General features: G+C 43.5%; 1 protein-coding gene across 2 annotated transcripts in view; it reads left to right on the top strand.

Annotated features, from left to right (window-relative positions):
* Positions 1-18495, top strand: part of LOC117366833 (cytochrome P450 2F2-like) — a 52508-nt gene that overhangs the window by 21338 nt on the left and 12675 nt on the right. Inside the window, exons 2-5 of one of the 2 annotated variants that reach the window (XM_033958775.1) lie at positions 2118-2496; positions 5142-5304; positions 17096-17245; positions 17734-17894. In XM_033958775.1, coding sequence (XP_033814666.1) covers positions 2326-2496; positions 5142-5304; positions 17096-17245; positions 17734-17894 — 645 coding nt within the window. In that variant the 5' untranslated portion in view covers positions 2118-2325. Of the gene's footprint in view, positions 1-2085; positions 2497-5141; positions 5305-17095; positions 17246-17733; positions 17895-18495 lie in introns of those variants that run through there. The other variant, XM_033958776.1, reaches the window with a different exon arrangement.

The raw sequence follows: 18495 nt of genomic DNA on the forward strand, positions 1-18495 counted from the left end.
AGTATTGCCTCAAAATTATTTCTATAGCACTTTCCCAAGGTTTCCCTGAAGAACCGCAGAAATTCTCAGCTGTCTTGCATCCATTTTCTCTTACTCCCAGCTGTGCACATCCTTGTCCCTATAAAGCTGAATCCTGAACCCTGGATCGGTAGCGTGGAATATTGCTACTGGGCTTGATGGACCATTGGTCTGACCCAGTAAGGGGACAGATTCAAAACCAATGCTAGGAAGTTCTTCTTCACCCAACGGGTGGTGGACACCTGGAATGCGCTTCCAGAGGGCGTGATAGGACAGAGTACGGTACTGGAGTTCAAGAAGGTATTGGACAACTTTCTGCAGGAAAAGGGGATAGAGGGGTATAGTTAAAGGATTGCTACATGGGTCCTGGACCTGTTGGGCCGCCGCATGAGCGGACTGCTGGGCACGATGGACCCCCTGGTCTGACCTAGCAGAGGCACTGCTTATGTTCTTATGTTTTCATCCCGGGACTCCATTTCAGCAACCTATGTGCGCATGAGAGAGATGTGCGTGCACTGCATCCCTGGCATTTGGAGTGATTATGGCAGTCCTGGAAACCTAACTGGCTAGGTGAACCTCCAGACCACAGTTGGAAAATGAGTAGAATGCTCAAAGACAGGAATTTGGGGGAGGAAAAGCTCACAAATTGGAGAATGGAGAAAAAGGAAGGAAGAGCAGGACCAAGAACTGGAGATCAGGGGAACATTTGAGGGCTGAACATGGGGAGAGTCCATTCAAATTCAACTTATTTTGATATACTGCAAATAAAACAATATCTAAGCAGTGAATAAACATTTCAAAGTAAAAAAAACAACAACACATGGAATAAAAGAGGCATAACTGAGAGGGAAGAACAAGAGGAGAAGAGATTACATGGAAAAAAAGAGAGAGGGGAGGGAAAAAGGGCAAAACCTCAATCACTCACTGCCAAGGTATCAGGAAAAGAAAATACTATCTCCCAAACTCTATTGTTGACTCACTGGCTGTCCATAGCCAAACATTGTGTCGTCAAGGGCCTGATGCTAGTGTTCAAATCCTTCTGTACGTGCCTAACAGGTCCCTCTGCTCCCAAGATGAAATACACCCAAAACGCCCCCTGCTCGTACCCTTCAACTGCAAACCACCAAATGACATTCCTACTCCCACTTCCTACTGACCCACTGGAATCGACTGCCCCTGCAGATAAGATCCCTTGAAGGACTCCTCAACTTTAGGAAAGCAATAAAGACAGACCTCTTCACCTAACTCCAATGACTGATAGATTACAAAGAAATGTATATTGATACGAGATCCTCGGTATGTTCTGCGTTAGGACAAAAACATGTAAAATCTTGTACTGTAACGGTGACAAATTTAACCTGTAAACTATATATTGGCTTCAGATCCCTAATATGTGTCGTTAAGATAAAAACTTATACTGTAACTATGGCACATTGTAACAAGTCTGGGAAAATAAATATGCTTTAAGGAGATGTTTGAATTTATTAAACAAAATGAAGGCTCTTTTTTTTAAGGGAGTTGGCAGTATATAAGTACACTGTATTACAAAACATAACACAACACAACAGATAAATGGGAAGGTTGTTCCAGAGAATTGGTGCAACTACTTCAAAATAGCAAGGAGTTTTCAAGGAATGGAGACTAGGACTGAAGGAGAAGACTCAAAGACAGGAGATTGGGGGGGGGGGATGAAAGTTCAAGGACTGGAGATTGGAGGAGAAAGTAAGGCAGAGGAATCTCTAGGACTGGGAATCAGGGAGACAGAAGAGGAAGTTGAAGGACTGGAGACTGGGGAAGGATCAATGATCCAGAAAGGAACCATAGGGAGAGAGGAGGATGACAGATAAATTTCTGGCCTGGGTACTGGATGTGGGGACTTGAATTCATCATTGAGCTGATGTTGCCAACCAGAGTTAAGAGCAACTGCTGAAATCTCTTCCATGCTAGAAAAACTGGTTTCACTGGATGCTCCTTCATAGTATGTCAGATGTTAATCATTAATGTGAAAGCTATTTTAAACCCTCAGACTTAATGCATTCTTGGTGATTACAGTGAAGGAGAAAGTGATAGTGATTCAGATACGTTTTTGCATCTATTAGATCCAGTGAGCTTGCTGTTGATGCAGAATTATTCAGAGACACCCTGGATCTCCCTGGTTACACACACTGATCAGGAACAGGAGATCTTGGCCCACTGCTGACTTAAACACCAAAGTGATCCAGTGTGGGAAGTATTTTGGACCACTACAGATTCTTCTTGGTTATCCTGGCGTATACATTGATCCGAGTGAAAGTGTGTGTTGGAGATATGCTGATGCTCACAGAGATGTTATTCACTCTCCTCCTATTTCTCTTCATGCTAAAGTTTCTAAAGCTACAATGGACCAACAGAGGACTTCCCCCTGGACCCAGCCCCCTCCCCATCATTGGAAACCTGTGGATGCTGAACTTCCAGTTTCATCATGAGACCCTCATTCAGGTAGTTCATTTTTGGTCTGTCTGCTATAGCAATCTACTACGTCTCCCCTGCTACTTATTGACTTGATAGTGTTGTCTTTTCTGCAACTTATGACATCACACTGTGATGAATAGGACCTGCTGAAAGGCAGTTTAATGACAGCTCTGAGGAGCTGCTGAGTGCTCAAGTCTTCCACTTTCTCGGGGTCACAGATATTGCCACTGTAATGTTTCCGACAATCTAAGGATCAGTTTCAGTTCTTGGAACAACTTCTATGAAGAATGGAGCTATAATAATACTTGTAAAATAAACAAAAAACTAGGCATGGCAAAGTCTTTTTGCTTCTTGTATAAAGATACAACACCTAATATCTTGAGCTACTGGGAAAATTAGCTGTGAATGTCAGCACTATTTGATCTTAAACAAACAGATCAAGTGAGAAACAAAATATGAAGAAAAAATACAAGTTGAAAGGGGGTCCATAACAGGGTTTAATTTGTAGAATAAAAGGGAAGTTAGGCTTTACAGTGGGGAGAGGGTCAGTAGCAGCAGAAGAAGGGAGGCTGTCAGGAAGAGAGGAGCAGGAGTAGAGCATGCTCCTTCTTCAGAAAAGTGATGGAACTGCATCCCAGGCCATTCCTCCTGAAATGAAGCCCTGGGTCCTAGTAGACTGTCTTGATTTCTTTCTTTTGCCTATTTGCTCTCTCATTTTCCCTTCATATCTAGAGGAAAGGCTTGTAATTGCTATGTAGAAATAAAGAGGGGAAAAAATAACTAAGTTATATGTGAGACTTTTTTATTGGACTAACTCAGCATATCTGCGAATATGCTGTAGTGAGTTATGTGCAGGTGATAGGACACCAAAATTGCTTTCTCTGCTTGGCTGCAACATAGCGGGCAAGGCAAGGATGCTAAGGGTGTATTGCGCAGGGTATGTTTCTGGCTCAGGTCTGCTCCACAAACCCCTTTTACACCTAGGGGGTGCTTTGTGCTTATCCAAGGCTTTCTATATTTCAGTCATAGTTTTGTCAGGGAAGCTGTTTCTTTGAAGACATACTTTTCCTGGTGTTACTCTCCCCCCTTCCTTTAGATCAGGGGTGCCCAACCTTTTGGCTTCCCTTGGCCGCACTGGCCGAAAAAAATGTTTCTGGGGCCACACAAATGCGCAAACGCTGCAGCAAGACAGAGGAGGGAGCTGACAAGATGGTAAACACCCGGGGGCAGCAGAAGAAAACACTGCATTGCCCTCGACCAGGGCCACACAAAATACTTCATGGGGCCGCAGGTTGGACACCCCTGCTTTAGATCATCACGGTGTAATCTCTTATACTAGAGCCTGCTTTCCTTTACACTGTTCACTTCTTGTGGCTAATTTATACCTTTGAATGTCTCTCCTGTATTCCACTCCTTTCTCTAGGACAATGCTTATCAATCTTTTTGTGACTGTGACCCTGTGATCAGTCAAACAAAATTCAGTGACCCCCCAGGTCATTACTCTAAGCACAGATTTTTTAGACTGTTTGGGGTTCTGAACCATAGACTGGGAAATCTCTGCTCTAGGACAAACAGTTTTAGGTCCTTAAGTCTCTTCTCATTGTGCATCATTTTAGTATGATTGGCTCTGGGCTTGTCTTCTGGAAGATGCCACCACAGACTAGCAGTTACCACTCAATCTATTTTGGCTAAGAAAGAAAACAAGGATCTGAACCTGAACTAAGCAGGGCCAATCCTGACCTTCTGAATGAAAATGAGAATTTGTAAAATATGGGGGGGTGGGGGGTACGCCTCTCACCTGAATCCATCAGGGATGCAACAACCTTTGCCAAAGCAGACAACTTAAATCTCCTACTAAAAGACTCTCTAGAACATTTCAGTTAAATCTCTGTAAAATGTTAAAAGTGACAGTGTAATTCTCCTGGTCATTACCTTATCCTGCATGTGAGGCAAGACGTAAAATATCCCATATTGTAAAGAATTTAAATTTCATCCCAAAGGCTAAGAATGTCTCATCCTTAGCTTAAGAGCTCAGACCCTGCACTTGCATCTGAGCCAAAAGGTCGAGAACATCGTCATAAATGTATTTCAGTGTGAGCTGCCAAGTTTAGCCAAGTGTTTAATAACCCGTGGAAGAAGCATTTTAATTAGTGTAGGTAGTCACTCCTCTTGCTGAAATGGGAAAGCTTGCGAGTTTCACCTGATCCACCCTTCTAATACAGGAGTTTCTCACCAGTGAAGTATTCAGGAGTACAATTAGCCCAATCTCTGGAACACCACTTTAGGACTGGAATGCAGTGATGCAACCAACTATTTCTAGCTGATCAGATAGGAATCCACCCATGTCAGCTGCTTTCACAATGCTCAATGACATCATAAATCAACTATGAAAGTTTTGTACAATCCACTACAGCTGGCATTACGAGTTAATTCAACTTTCTCTTAAATGAGTTGAGTTATTCAACTTGTGGAGGGTATAATGGCTAGAAAGATGAGGCTAACACTGATTCATTGTATCCTAAATCACAGATTCTTTATTGATAACCTCTGGCAATATTCACTATTATTAATTACATTCAAGATTAGAGAGAATTCTTGAGGTGTCTCATTGTGCAATAATATCGATTTACCATATACCTGGGACCCACACCTTGTATCTATTCTTTCTCCAGTTAGCTAATAAATATGGGAGCATCTTTACCATATGGGCAGGAGAGACTCCTGTGATTGTGTTCAGCGGATGCAAGGCAGTCAGGGATGCACTTATCTCCCACAGCCAGGAGATTTCTGGAAGGCCCACAACCCCTTTTGTAAAGGAATTCACCCAGGGAAAAGGTATGTACAATTATCAGTGTACAAAGCTGAGTTTAACTCCTTTGTTTCCAAACCTGCAGGAAGAGATAAAACCCAGGCCATTCTGGTGGTTCACTGGCACTGCCATCTATTGCCATGCACAGGACTTGCTCAGCTTCTGCTTTCTCGACTGGCTAGAGCCCAGAGATTCACTGTTTTTGAATGGAAAGGGTCTTAGTCATTATACAATAGGTTAGGGCAGGGTTGTCCAACATCAGTCCTTGAGAGCTGCAATCCAGTTGGGTTTTCAGGATTTTCCCAGTACATATGCAAGAGATTTCTTTGCATGCAGCAAATAGATCTCATGACATAACATAACATCGTACTTATAAACCGCATAACTGTAAGTTCAATGCGTGAACAAAAGATTCAAAATAACATAACCTAAGGATGATTTAAATTAGTTCTGTAAATATTTTGAAAAAAGATGAGTTTTAAATTGAATTCTAAAGTGCTTGTAAGAGCAAGCACTACGCAACAGTGGCCTAAATTCCCTGTCATAGAAAGCAGCCTGAAATGCTAGTGTATGTTTCAAGGATTTCTTGCTCTTACATCGTTGAGCAGATGGAAAATTAAACAATGCATGTGATTCTCTCCTATGTTTATGGAATGCTATGAGAAATCTATCGGTCATATAGTTTGGAGCAATACCATATGCAACTTTGTAACAAAGACAACCCAGCTTAAACAACACGCGCCTCCACTGGAAGCCAATGCAACTCACGGTAGAAAGGAGTCACATGATCATATTTCTTTAGACCACGGGTGTCAAACTCAATCACACAAAGGGGCCGAAATCCAAAACGCAGGCAAAGTCATGTACCAGACTCCGCCCAATCTCCACCCCAGACCCCGCCTCCATAATAGTACTAATTATAACACAATTTTTTCCATTCATTTTTCATATATACACACACACAATATAATCTTATTAACACATAATGGTAATGGCTAACCACAAAATTAAGCTACACAAAACACACTGTATGCTTCTCAACATTCATTCCTACCAGAACATAGATAACCCCTATGCAAATACAGGGCCAAAAACTAAAAGTACTAATATATAAAAATGAAACCCTAAGATTCAAGACTCTGCATGCAGTACAACCCTAGAGAAAAATAAACAAATGAGCAGTGCAAAAGACAGCAAATTAAAACTCTCAAAAAAGACACAATTCAAACACTAAATTGAAAATAAAATCATTCCTCCTACCTTTGTCGTCTCCCTCCCTCACCACTGCGGCTGTGCAGAATATTACTGGAGGCAGGAGAGGTACTCATGCTCCCTCACCCCTGCGCACATTGTACTGCTGGGCCAGGCCAGTAGGGAGGTGGAGCTGGAGGTGGAAATCAAGAGGGCAAGCCTACGGTTATAATCAGCGCCCCCCCCCCCCCCTCACTCGCTGCCTCAATTTTCTCTTATGGTCTGGCTTCCTCCTCTTTTCAGCAGTAATTTAACAGTGCCAGCCAGTAATTTACACTACTGGTGTGGTGTCAACTTGCGCATGCCAGTAGCGCACCAGAAATGAATTTAACTGTGCTGGCCCCAGTGATGCATCCCATCTGGGCCTGGCACAGTTAAATTCATATCTGCTGTGCTGCCGGCATACGCATGTTGATAATCACACTGGTGGTGTAAATTACTGGCCGGCAATGGGGTGCATCGCTGTGGTAGTTTTTGTTGTGTTGCCAACGTGTAGGATGGAGGTCTGATAAGTTCTGATCCAGGGCATCAGAACACAGGCAAGGTCAAGTACACAGGCAGTTCGGAACCAGGCCAGGTCGGCACACTGCCCTAGGCCCTGTGTACGGATCCAGGCCCTGTGTACGGATCTAGGCCTGTGTTTGGATCTGAGGCCCTGTTTCTCATTCCCTCTCCCTCCTGTCACGTATACATTCTAAGCAAAGACAAGGTTTGCACCTTGTGACAGAATGCTGAGGCATTCCTCCTCCCTTCCTGTCACATATTAACCTGACACACATTTACCCTTATTCCTTATCTTGTTTAAGCATCCCTTATATGGGCAACAATCAGACTGTCTGAGCAGGCCTTGACTTAAGGCTAATCAAGAAAGCTTAAGAAGTATGCATTATAACCTTTGGATTGTCACATGCCATAGTAAGATTGGAGACATATCAGAAATGTACACATTGGGAATCACTTTATGGTAACTGTTATTATGTATTCATATGTCACGTGAAATAATAGTTTTGAGAAGCACATGAAATAGATAAACAATAAGTTACCTTGGTCTAATTCTCACTGTGAATGTATTATGAAATTATAACCTTGTAGAGCATTAACTAAGTAATTAATGGAGCTATGATTGTCAATAAAAAGGAGAAGAGACCATTCATTTGGAGCACCTCCTCCCGACTTTAATAATAATAATAATAATTTTATTCTTATATACCGCCATACCCATCGAGTTCTAGGCGGTTCACAACAATTACATTAGGATCCGCATTGACATGCCGATTTACAAACAATGTATTGGATTTACAACACCTTCCGCCTAACATGGCTGAAGAAGCGGAAGTGGGAAGGAGAGAAGGAGGAAAGCGGTCAATGGAGGGGGGGGGGGCAGGGCCAAATGGGCCGATTTTCCACAATTTATTGGATTTACAACAACTTTAGCCGAACTTGGCTGATGAAGAAGGGGGCGGAAGCCAGTGATCAATAAAGGGGGGGAAATGGGTCGAACGTGTGGCCGGGTGATTCCGGAGAGGGGGCGTTATGGGGCTTGTTTGTTGAATAGATAAGTTTTGAGTGTTTTTCTGAAGTCGAGGTAAGTGGGAGCCTCGAGAATCATTTGGGCGATCCATGGGTTCATCTTGGCTGCTTGGAAGGCGAAGGTTTTGTCTAGGAATCTTTTAAGATGACAGAGCTTTAGCGAGGGATAGGCGAACAGTTGAATTCTGCGGGATTTCTTGATGGTGCAGTAAAGGTTAAAGAGGGGATTGATGTATCTTGGCGAGAGGCCATTTACCTATTTGTAACAGAAGCATGCGAATTTGAAGAGCACTCTGGATTCGAAAGGCAGCCAGTGAAGTTGGTGGTAGAAAGGGGTGATATGTTCCCATTTCTTTAGGCCATAGATGAGGCGAACGGCGGTGTTCTGGATCACTTTTAGTCTTCTGGTAGTTTTCTTCGTGGAGTTCAGGTAAATAATATTACAATAGTCTAGAATGCTGAGAATGGAAGATTGCACTAGAAGGCGGAACGAGGAGTCATTGAAGTATTTTTTTATGGTGCGGAGTTTCCAGAGTACTGCGAAGCATTTCCTGACGCTGAGGTCGGTGTGAGTTTCTAAAGATAAATGTCTGTCCAGCATAACACCCAGGATTTTTACTGTGTTTTCAAGGGGGAAAGGCCTTCCTTTCAGTAGGATTGTGGTGTCCTTAATTTTGTCGTTGGGGGAGGCCAGAAAAAATTTTGTTTTGTCGGAATTTAGTTTCAGCCTGAAAGCTAGCATCCAGAGCTCAATCTGGTTGAGTATGTTTGTAATGTATTCGAGTGTTTCTGGTGAGAGACTGGTAAGAGGAATAACTAATGTGATATCACCTGCATAGATGAAAAATTTGAGCTTGAGGGTGTGTAGAAGGTTACCTAGGGAGGCTAGGTAGATATTGAACAGGGTGGGGGATAGAGGGGAGCCCTGCGGGACACCGCAGGTGTTTTCCCAGCTGTATGAGAAAGCGTTGTTCTGGTGTACTTTGTAGGATCTATTTTTTAGGAACCCCTGAAACCAATTGAGGACCTGATCAGAGATACCAATGTGTGACAGACATTCAAGGAGAATGGTGTGGTCGACCAGGTCGAAGGCACTGCTTAGGTCTAGTTGTATAATCATTGCACTAGAACCCTGACTAAAGAGCGTGTGGAGATGGTCAAGAAGGGTGGCTAAGATGGTTTCGGTGCTGTGTTCCGTGCGAAAGCCAGATTGATAGTCGCTTAGGATGGTGAATTTTTCTAGGTATGTGGAGTGCGTGTGTGTGTTTCTTGTGGGGTATTCCTACAAATGGCGCTGGGAAACAGGGACTCTCGACGACCCTCGCCCTGCTTGCTCCGTCTGACGATTAGACTTGGTGCACCTCATCCTCCGGGATCCCTTCGAGTAAGTATGGGCAATTCCCTGTCAGATTTACAGCGTGTTCATGTGACAGAATTGAAGAATATTCTGAAACATACAGATAGAGAGGCCTCTGATTCACAGTTAAACTGTTTAGTACAAGAGATAGGAAAGCACTGCTCCCAGTATTCAGAAAAGGGGTTATTAACATTAGAAGATTGGCTTAGAGTCGGGAATTTTTTGTATGCTGAGCCTCTGGCCTCGGCAGCCATAAGGGTATGGCCTCAGTTGAGCGTGCCTTGGAAATGGTAGGGACAGAGGCGCATTCCAAGGTGGCAACGGTTTCGCTAACCATTCCTCCCCCCTGACTATTCAAGTCAGAACTCATATCCAAAAATTATACCTCCAGCACAGGTATCCCCAGCTCCTTTACAGGAAAAAAAGGGCAGAAACATTAGCGCAACCTTTAAGCACGTTTCAAGCAATGATACAAAAGGCCAGAGAGGAAGGGCCATCTATTTCAGAGACAGGTTTCAAACCAGGACACTTCAAACAAAACTTCAAGGCAAATAGTACTAAACTGCCCATATGGAACAGAGGGCGAAATAGTAATAAACTGCCCATATGAAACAAAGGACGACCCCCTAATATTGGCAAGCACAAAGCCAACTTTGTCAAGTTAAAAATCTGAAATAGCTCACAGTGCAGGCATAGATTTATATATTCAAGCAGAACAAGAATTAACAAAAAGCATCAAGGATTTAGAAGCTGCGTCTGTGTGTGAGGGGGCTGTCTGCCTGCCTGAGAGGTTTTTTTTTGTGTTACTGATAAGATGAGTCTGAGGAGAAATTAGCAAAGGAGGAGTTGGTCAAAAGCTCTAGAGAGAGAATAAGGATTTTAACCTCTTATCTTTATAACCTCTTATATTTGTATATTTGAGACTTGGTTCAGAAAATAACAACACTAAATTATATTTTTGTAAATTAGTTGAAATATTGATGACTAAGATGTGGGGTGCTAATTATCCCTCATAAATTGGAGTCACAGTTAAATTTCTAAATTCACTCTGACATTGTGGCTAGGGTTAATTTCTCCCCTAAACTACCTGACCTTTGCACATCTTATCACATTTGTTGACAGACTACAGCCCAGGTCCTTTTGTTTGCAACTCTTCAGTACTGATCTGATACCTTTGATGTTATCTCGGTTTGTCCAAAATTAGATATGAAGGATGTGTCCTTCCATAGCATTTGCCCACTCTGGGTAAGCCAATTATTATCTGAACTGAAGACCACAAGGAGGGGATGCGCCCTCTAGTGGAGCAGGAAGGCACACACATGCGTGGGCAGCACTAGCAAACTTTGAGATCTTCAATCAAGTTTGCTTGAAAAGCTGTCCGCGACGGGGCTCCGTGGATGACGTCACCCACATGTAGAGAATATGCTGCCTGCTTGTCCTGGGATAATAACAGTTACCATAAAGTGATTCCCAATGGGTACATTTCTGATATGTCTCCAATCTTACTATGGCATGTGATAGTCCAAAGGTTGGGGGAAGAACAAGCTCTTCAGGAGGGACGGACTACACCTGAGCAAGACAGGAACGAGACTGCTAGCAAACAACGTCAAGAGAGGAATTGAGCAGGCTTTAAACTGAGAAGGGGAAAGCCGATAGTCGACCTGACGTCGACGGTTCGGACAAGAGTATCCAAAGAAGATACTGAGTGGGAAAAATGCTGGGAACAGGCAAGAGACGAACAACAGAAGCTGTTGACCAACAAAAAGGGCAAACAGATAAAATTAGAGGAACAGGAGAGATCAGGAAATCAGGTTGCAGACGAAAAAGATACACCAAAAAATGTGGAAGAAAGGAACAGAAAAGATACACCAAAAAATGAGGAAGAAAGGAACAGAAATGAGGGACTGGCAGCCCAAATAGGGGATGGTAAGAGGAGCAAAACACATGTAAAACCAGCAGAGAAAAGAAAAGACCAGGACTTAAATTGCTTGTACGCTAATGCAAGGAGCCTAAAGTCCAAAATGGGAGAATTAGAAGCCATAGCCAAAAAAGAAAACCTAGACATCATTGGAATCACGGAAACATGGTGGAACGAGGATAACCAATGGGACGTAGTGCTGCCAGGGTACAAACTCTATAGAAGAGACAGGACCCACAAGTAGGGTGGAGGAATAGCACTATACATAAAAGACACCATTCCCTCGTCCGGAGTGAAAATAGAACCAAAGGCAGAAGGACTGGAGTCATTATGGGTCAAATTACCAGGAAAAAGTGGCCTTGACATAAGATTGGGTCTATACTATAGTCCACCTGGACAAATGGAAGCAAACGACAAAGATCTGGCAGCAGAATTGAGGCGGGAAGGCAACAACAGGAATGTGACAGTAATGGGAGATTTTAACTACCCCGGGATAAACTGGAATATTGGAAACTCAAACTGTGCGAGGGAAACAGAATTCTTAGAGGCTGTGAGGGACTGCTTTATGGATCAGCTTGTCAAGGAACCAACAAGAGGATATGCCACTCTTGACCTAATCCTCAACGGAATAGGGGGACTTGCAAAAGAAGTGGAAGTAGTAGGACCACTAGGAAACAGCGATCATAACATGATCCAGTACAAATTAGGAGTAGGTACAGCAAAAGGGAAGAGAATCACAGTGACAATGTTCAACTTCAAGAAAGGGAACTATGATGCTATGAGAGCAATGGTAAGAAAAAAACTTAGAAACAGCTCAAGGAAAACAGAAACTGTAGAGCAAGCCTGGTCTCTATTCAAGGGCACAGTGCAAGAAGCACAACATATGTACATCCCCAGATTTAGAAAAGGGTGCAAAAAAAACCGAACAAAAGACCCCGCATGGATAAACAATGAGGTGAAGAAAGCGATAGGAGACAAGAAAAAATCATTCCAGAAATGGAAAAAGGACCAAACTGGGGAAAACTGGAATGAACACAGGAAACGCCAAAGAGAATGTCATCAAGTGGTTAGGAGAGCGAAAAGAGAATACGAAGAGAGGCTGGCCAGGGAGGCAAAAAACTTCAAAACATTCTTCAGATATGTTAAGGGGAAGAAACCGGCGAGGGAGGAAGTAGGACCGTTGGATGATGGAGACAAAAAGGGAGTGATAAAGGAACAAAAAGAGGTAGCCGACAGGTTAAACAAATTCTTCTCGTCAGTCTTCACAAGCGAGGACACATCCAGTGTACCAGAACCCTACGTGATCTTCCATGGTGATCAAGAAGAAAAACTGTCAGCAATAGAGGTGAACCATGAGGATGTCCTCCAACAGATAGATAGATTGAAAAGCGACAAATCGCCAGGCCCGGACGGAATCCACCCTAGGGTACTAAAAGAACTAAGAAATGAGATAGTGGGAATACTCCAACGAGTTTGCAACCTATCCTTGAAAACTGGAGAGATTCCGGAGGACTGGAAGATAGCAAATGTTACACCTATCTTTAAAAAGGGGTCAAGAGGAGACCCGGGAAACTATAGGCCGGTAAGTTTGACATCGGTTCCAGGCAAGATGGTAGAAGCATTGATAAAGGACAGCATCTATGAGCACATCGAAAAAAATGGGCTGATGAAAGCGAGTCAACATGGCTTCTGCAAGGGAAGATCATGCCAAACTAACTTACTGCACTTCTTTGAGGGGGTAAACAGCCAGTTGGACAAAGGGGAACATGTAGACATCATTTACCTTGACTTTCAAAAGGCCTTTGACAAGGTACCCCATGAGCGGCTACTTAGGAAGCTGTGGAACCATGGGGTGGAAGGAGACGTACACAGATGGGTCAAACACTGGTTGGCAGGCAGGAGACAGAGGGTTGGAGTGAAGGGTCACTACTCGAGCTGGAGGAAAGTCACGAGTGGAGTTCCGCAGGGGTCTGTACTTGGACCACTGCTGTTCAATGTATTTATTAATGACCTGGAAACGGGGACGAAATGTGAAGTTATAAAATTTGCAGATGACACTAATCTCTGTAGAAGGGTTAGAACTACGGAAGAGTGTGAGGACCTACAAAGGGACCTAAACAAACTGGAGGAGTGGGCGAATAAATGGCAGATGAAATTCAATGTAGGGAAATGCAAGGTCATGCATATAGGGAGAAAGAACCCGATGTTCAGCTACCAAATGGGGGGATTAGTATTAGAGGGAAGTAACCTTGAAAGAGATTTGGGTGTATTGGTGGATACAACAATGAAGCCAATGGCGCAATGTACAGCAGCCGCGAAGAAGGCAAACAGAATGTTGGGTATTATTAAAAATGGCATTACGACCAGAACAAAAGAAGTCATCCTGCCGTTGTATCGGGCAATGGTATCAGGCGCCCGCACCTGGAGTACTGTGTTCAGTATTGGTCACCGTACCTTAAGAAGGATATGGCAATACTTGAGAGGGTCCAGAGGAGAGCAACACGAATGATTAAGGGCATGGAAAACCTTTCATACACTGAAAGATTGGAGAGGCTGGAGCTCTTCTCCCTGGAAAAGCGGAGACTCAGAGGAGACATGATAGAGACCTACAAGATCATGAAGGGCATAGAGAAAGTAGAGAGAGATAGATTCTTCAAATTTTCAAAACATATAAGAACAAGAGAGCATTCAGAAAAATTGGAAGGAGTTAGATTCAAAACAAATGCTAGGAAGTTTTTCTTTACTCAGCGGGTGGTGGACACCTGGAATGCGCTTCCAGAGGACGTAATAGGACAGAGTACGGTACTGGAGTTCAAGAAAGGATTGGACAATTTCCTGCTGAAGAAAGGGATAGAGGGGTATAGATAGGGGGCTACTGCGAAGGTCCTAGACCTGTTGGGCCGCCGCGTGAGCGGATTGCTGGGCACGATGGACCTCAGGTCTGACTCAGTGGAGGCATTGCTTATATTCTTATGTTCTTATGGTTATAATGCATACTTCTTAAGCTTTCTTGATTAGCCTTAAGTCAAGGCCTGCTCAGGCAGTCTGATTTTTGTCCATATAAGGGATGCTTAAACAAGATAAGGAATAAGGGTAAATGTGTGTCAGGTTAATATGTAACAGGAAGGGAGGAGGAATGCCTCAGCATTCTGTCACAAGGTGCAAACCTTGTCCTTGCTTAGAATGTATACGTGACAGGAGGGAGAGGGAATGAGAAACAGGGCCTCAGATCCAAACATAGGCCTAGATCCGTACACAGGGCCTAGGGCAGTGTGCCGACCTGGCCTGGTTCCGAACTGCCTGTGTACTTGACCTTGCCTGTGTTCTGATGCCCTGGATCAGAACTTATCAGACCTCCATCCCTACACCAACGCGCACAAGCTGATGATCACTGCGGCCCACGAGTGCTATTGTTGCCATCAGGTGAGGGCCCAAAACAGAAAGCAAGGCGACATCGTGAAGCCCTGTTTACTCCTCCGTAATGACGGCCCTGAACTGCGGGCCGCATAAAACAGCCAGGTGGGCCGGATTCGCCCCGCGGGCCTTGTGTTTGACACATGTACTTTAAACATAAATTAATTTGATCCCTGTATTTTTAATCAGTCTAAGTCTAGCCATCTCTTTCTTGGTACTTGTCAAATAGACACTGTTACAATAGTCGAGAAGACTTAGAAGTAATGAGTGAATTAAAAGTTTAAAGGCTGGAAACTCAAAATATGATTTTATAATACACAGCTTCTACGTGTAATAACCCTTTTGCACCACAGCATCTACTTGTTTTTTCATGGTCAAATGTTGATCTATAACAACTCTCAATATTTGAATCATTGGATTGATCTTAGAGAGTGTTGAGTCTATTGTAATTGATGGTTCATGTAAAATTCAAGGTGGGGACGCAACCAAAGAATTTGGTCTTATCATGATTTAATTTGAATTTAAATTCTTGCATCCATGATTCCATCAGTTTCAGTATAGACTCAATTATTTGGGTAATATGAGATATAGCTGTATTACAAGGAATGATGATCAGCATAACTAAAGAGTCTAGAGCCCAGTTTGTTCAAATGAAACCCCAGAGAAGATAGCTGCACATTAAATAATGTGGGGGAGAATGGGGAACCCTGAGGGACCCCACAAGGGTTTTTCTAAGCTACGGAAAGGAACCCTCTGAACCACGAGAGAACATTACCTTGCAACCCTAGGGCATCTAGACAGGCTAGTAACTTGGTGTGATCCACCAAGTCAAAGGCGCTACTCAGATCAAACTGAACAACCAATGCAACTACCTTTGCTCAACAGACCATTTAGATCAGTGGTCTCAAACTCGCGGCCCGGGGACTACATACGGCCTGCCAGGTACTATTTTGCAGCCCGCGGTCTGTACTAGTGCTGTCTGCTCTTTGCAGCATCCTTTGGCTTCCCCCCCTGGCCTCCAGCTCTTACCTTCAGATAATTACCGCAGCCTGCAGAGAGGATTGCCGGTGCTGTAGCGATCCTTGCAGACTGCTGTCATCCTCAGCAGCACATTCCCTCTGTTGCGATCCTGCCCTGAAACTAAGAGCGGGAGACCAGGGGGGAAGCTGGAGGATGCTGCAAAGAAGGGGGAAACATGCAGGTCTTTGTGTGGGGGGAAGATTTATAAACTATAAAGAGTTTTACCTCGTGCAAAATTGTAATTTCTTTAATAAGACATTAACTTTTTTTTCTGCTGCCCTCCAAGTACCTACAAATCCAAAATGTGGCCCTGCAAAGGGTTTGAGTTTGACACCACTGATTTAGATGATCTAACATTGTAGCTATCACTGTTTCTGTACTATAATAAGTTCTGAAGCCAGATTGAGAAACATGGAGCAAGGAGTGTTTCTCAAGATATTTCAGCAACTGAATTTGGGCCAAACCCTCCATATCTTTACAAAAAAGGGGATTGATGCCACAGGTCTATAGTTGGCTGGTAGAAAAATAGATGACTTCTTATTAGTGGAGTAATAATTTTATTACCCTCTTCTTGTGGAAATTTTCCTGCCTTCAATCCAATAATTTTAATTTAAAGCTTAAAGGTGCCACTGTCATAAAATCTGAAGGGCAGGGATCTAATATACATATGATTTAGCGTATCTACAGAATAGTTTAGAAAAATCCTTCCAATCTGGGTCTTCAAATGAAGACCAATACAAATCTCCATGGACCTCGATTTTATTCATATTTAAATGAGACTCAAAATTTCCCAGACAAGGAAATCCTGAAAACTCAACCTGGCGTGGGCCACGGTTGGACAACCCTGGGTTAGTTACCAGATTTGTACAAGAAAAAAAAAAGAGGACATGTGCCCCCCCCCCCCCCACATACCTAATTTTTTCTCCTTCTCTGAGTCCGGGTCACGTCTGGAGGGTCTCCGAGCATTCACGGATACGATGCAATGACATCATACTCTTGCATGTGACATTGCATTGCATCCATGCATGCTCAGAGGACCTCCAGATATGGCCTCGAGCTCGGGGCCTTCCAAAACCTGCATACACTGCTGGGTTTTGAAAATCTGTCTGGATACCTGGACAGTCCTCTAAAAAGAGGACATGTCTGGGTTTTCCCAGATGTCTGGTAACCTTAACATAGGTCACCTTCTGGAGGGAGCTGCATTTGGTGCCCCTGGCAATGGCTGGGTTAAGTTGAGAGGAGAAATGCCCCAGGTAGTTGTAAATTAAAACTCTGGGGGGTTTTCTAACTCAGATTATCTATTTGCATGTTATATCATTTATCTCAGGGATTGCTGTGTCTAATGGTCACAACTGGAGGCAGCAGAGATATTTTGTGCAGATGTTCATGCGAAAGATGGCAACCCGGACCAAAGGCCTGGAATGGCAGATCCAGGAGGAGGCTCAGCACCTGCTAGAGGATTTTACTTCCCAGAGAGGTAGACTATTGTGCAGAATCTCATTTCCCACTGTAGGGCTCTTAGTGAAGAAGATCAGCCCCTGAAAAGCAATGAAGAGTACACACAACATGCTAAATGAATGGTTACTATAGGGTTGCCAGATTTTCCTTTCGGAAAATCCAGACCCCTAGCCTCACCCACCCCCCTCTGCCTGCTCTTGTTGGGACACAGCTTTTCAAAATCCAGACAAAGTGCCAGACATGTCCGGGGAAATCCAGACATCTAACATGTGTATATACGAGTTTTTCCATGCCACCTGCTGATATAAGTACAGCAGAATATTGGTATTTTGTACTCATGTAACTTAAAAGCAAAATTTAAAGCAGAAATTACTTAGATACTTTCTCATTACAAATTCACCTAAAATTACACAACTTCCAAGTCTTGTGTATGTCACTTCCAAACAGCTTACGCAGAATTGCTTCGTGTATGTTTCAATTTGCTTACTGAACCCTTCTGTGTTCCAGGAAGACCTCTGGACCCCTCTACACCTATTAGACATGCAGTCTGTAATGTGACTGCCTGCTTGGTATTTGGGCATCGATTTTCTGGGGAGGATGGAGCCTTCCAGCAGCTGAAAAGAGCCACTAATTTTGTGGTGGCTTTTAATGGCACCCACTGGGGCCGGGTAAGTGATTTCCATCAGTTTTAAGTTCTTGGTATGAGGCTTCGCATATTTCTGAACTGACTTGCACTTAGCTCAGAAAAGTTTTCAACAGTCAGCTGAATATTAACTGCTGTTGTTCTAAGTCTGGGGTCTCAAAGTCCCTCCTTGACGGCCGCAATCCAGTCAGGTTTTCAGGATTTTCCCAAAGAATATGCATGAGATCTATGTGCATGCACTGCTTTCAATACATATTCATTGGGGAAATCCTGAAAACCCAATTGGATTGCGGCCCTCAAAGAGGGACTTTGAGATCCCTGTTCTAAGTGGTGCAATACACCTAATTATTTTATTTCCATTTAACAATGAGCAAGCACAGAACATATGTACGTCTGGTAGTGCTATAGAAATAATTAATAATAGTAGTGAAGAAAGGTTTGGACAATTTCCTGGAGGAAAAGTCCATAGTCTGTTATTGAGAAAGACAAGGGGGAAGCCACTTCTTGGCCTGGATCGATAGCATGGAATGTTGCTACTCCATGGGGATTCCGGAATCTTGATATTCCTTAGGATTCTGTATGGAATGTTGCTACTCCATGGGTTTTGGCCAGGTACTAGGGTCCTG

The sequence above is a fragment of the Geotrypetes seraphini genome, chromosome 9 (genome assembly GCF_902459505.1).
Source record: "Geotrypetes seraphini chromosome 9, aGeoSer1.1, whole genome shotgun sequence".
Classification (NCBI taxonomy): domain Eukaryota; kingdom Metazoa; phylum Chordata; class Amphibia; order Gymnophiona; family Dermophiidae; genus Geotrypetes; species Geotrypetes seraphini.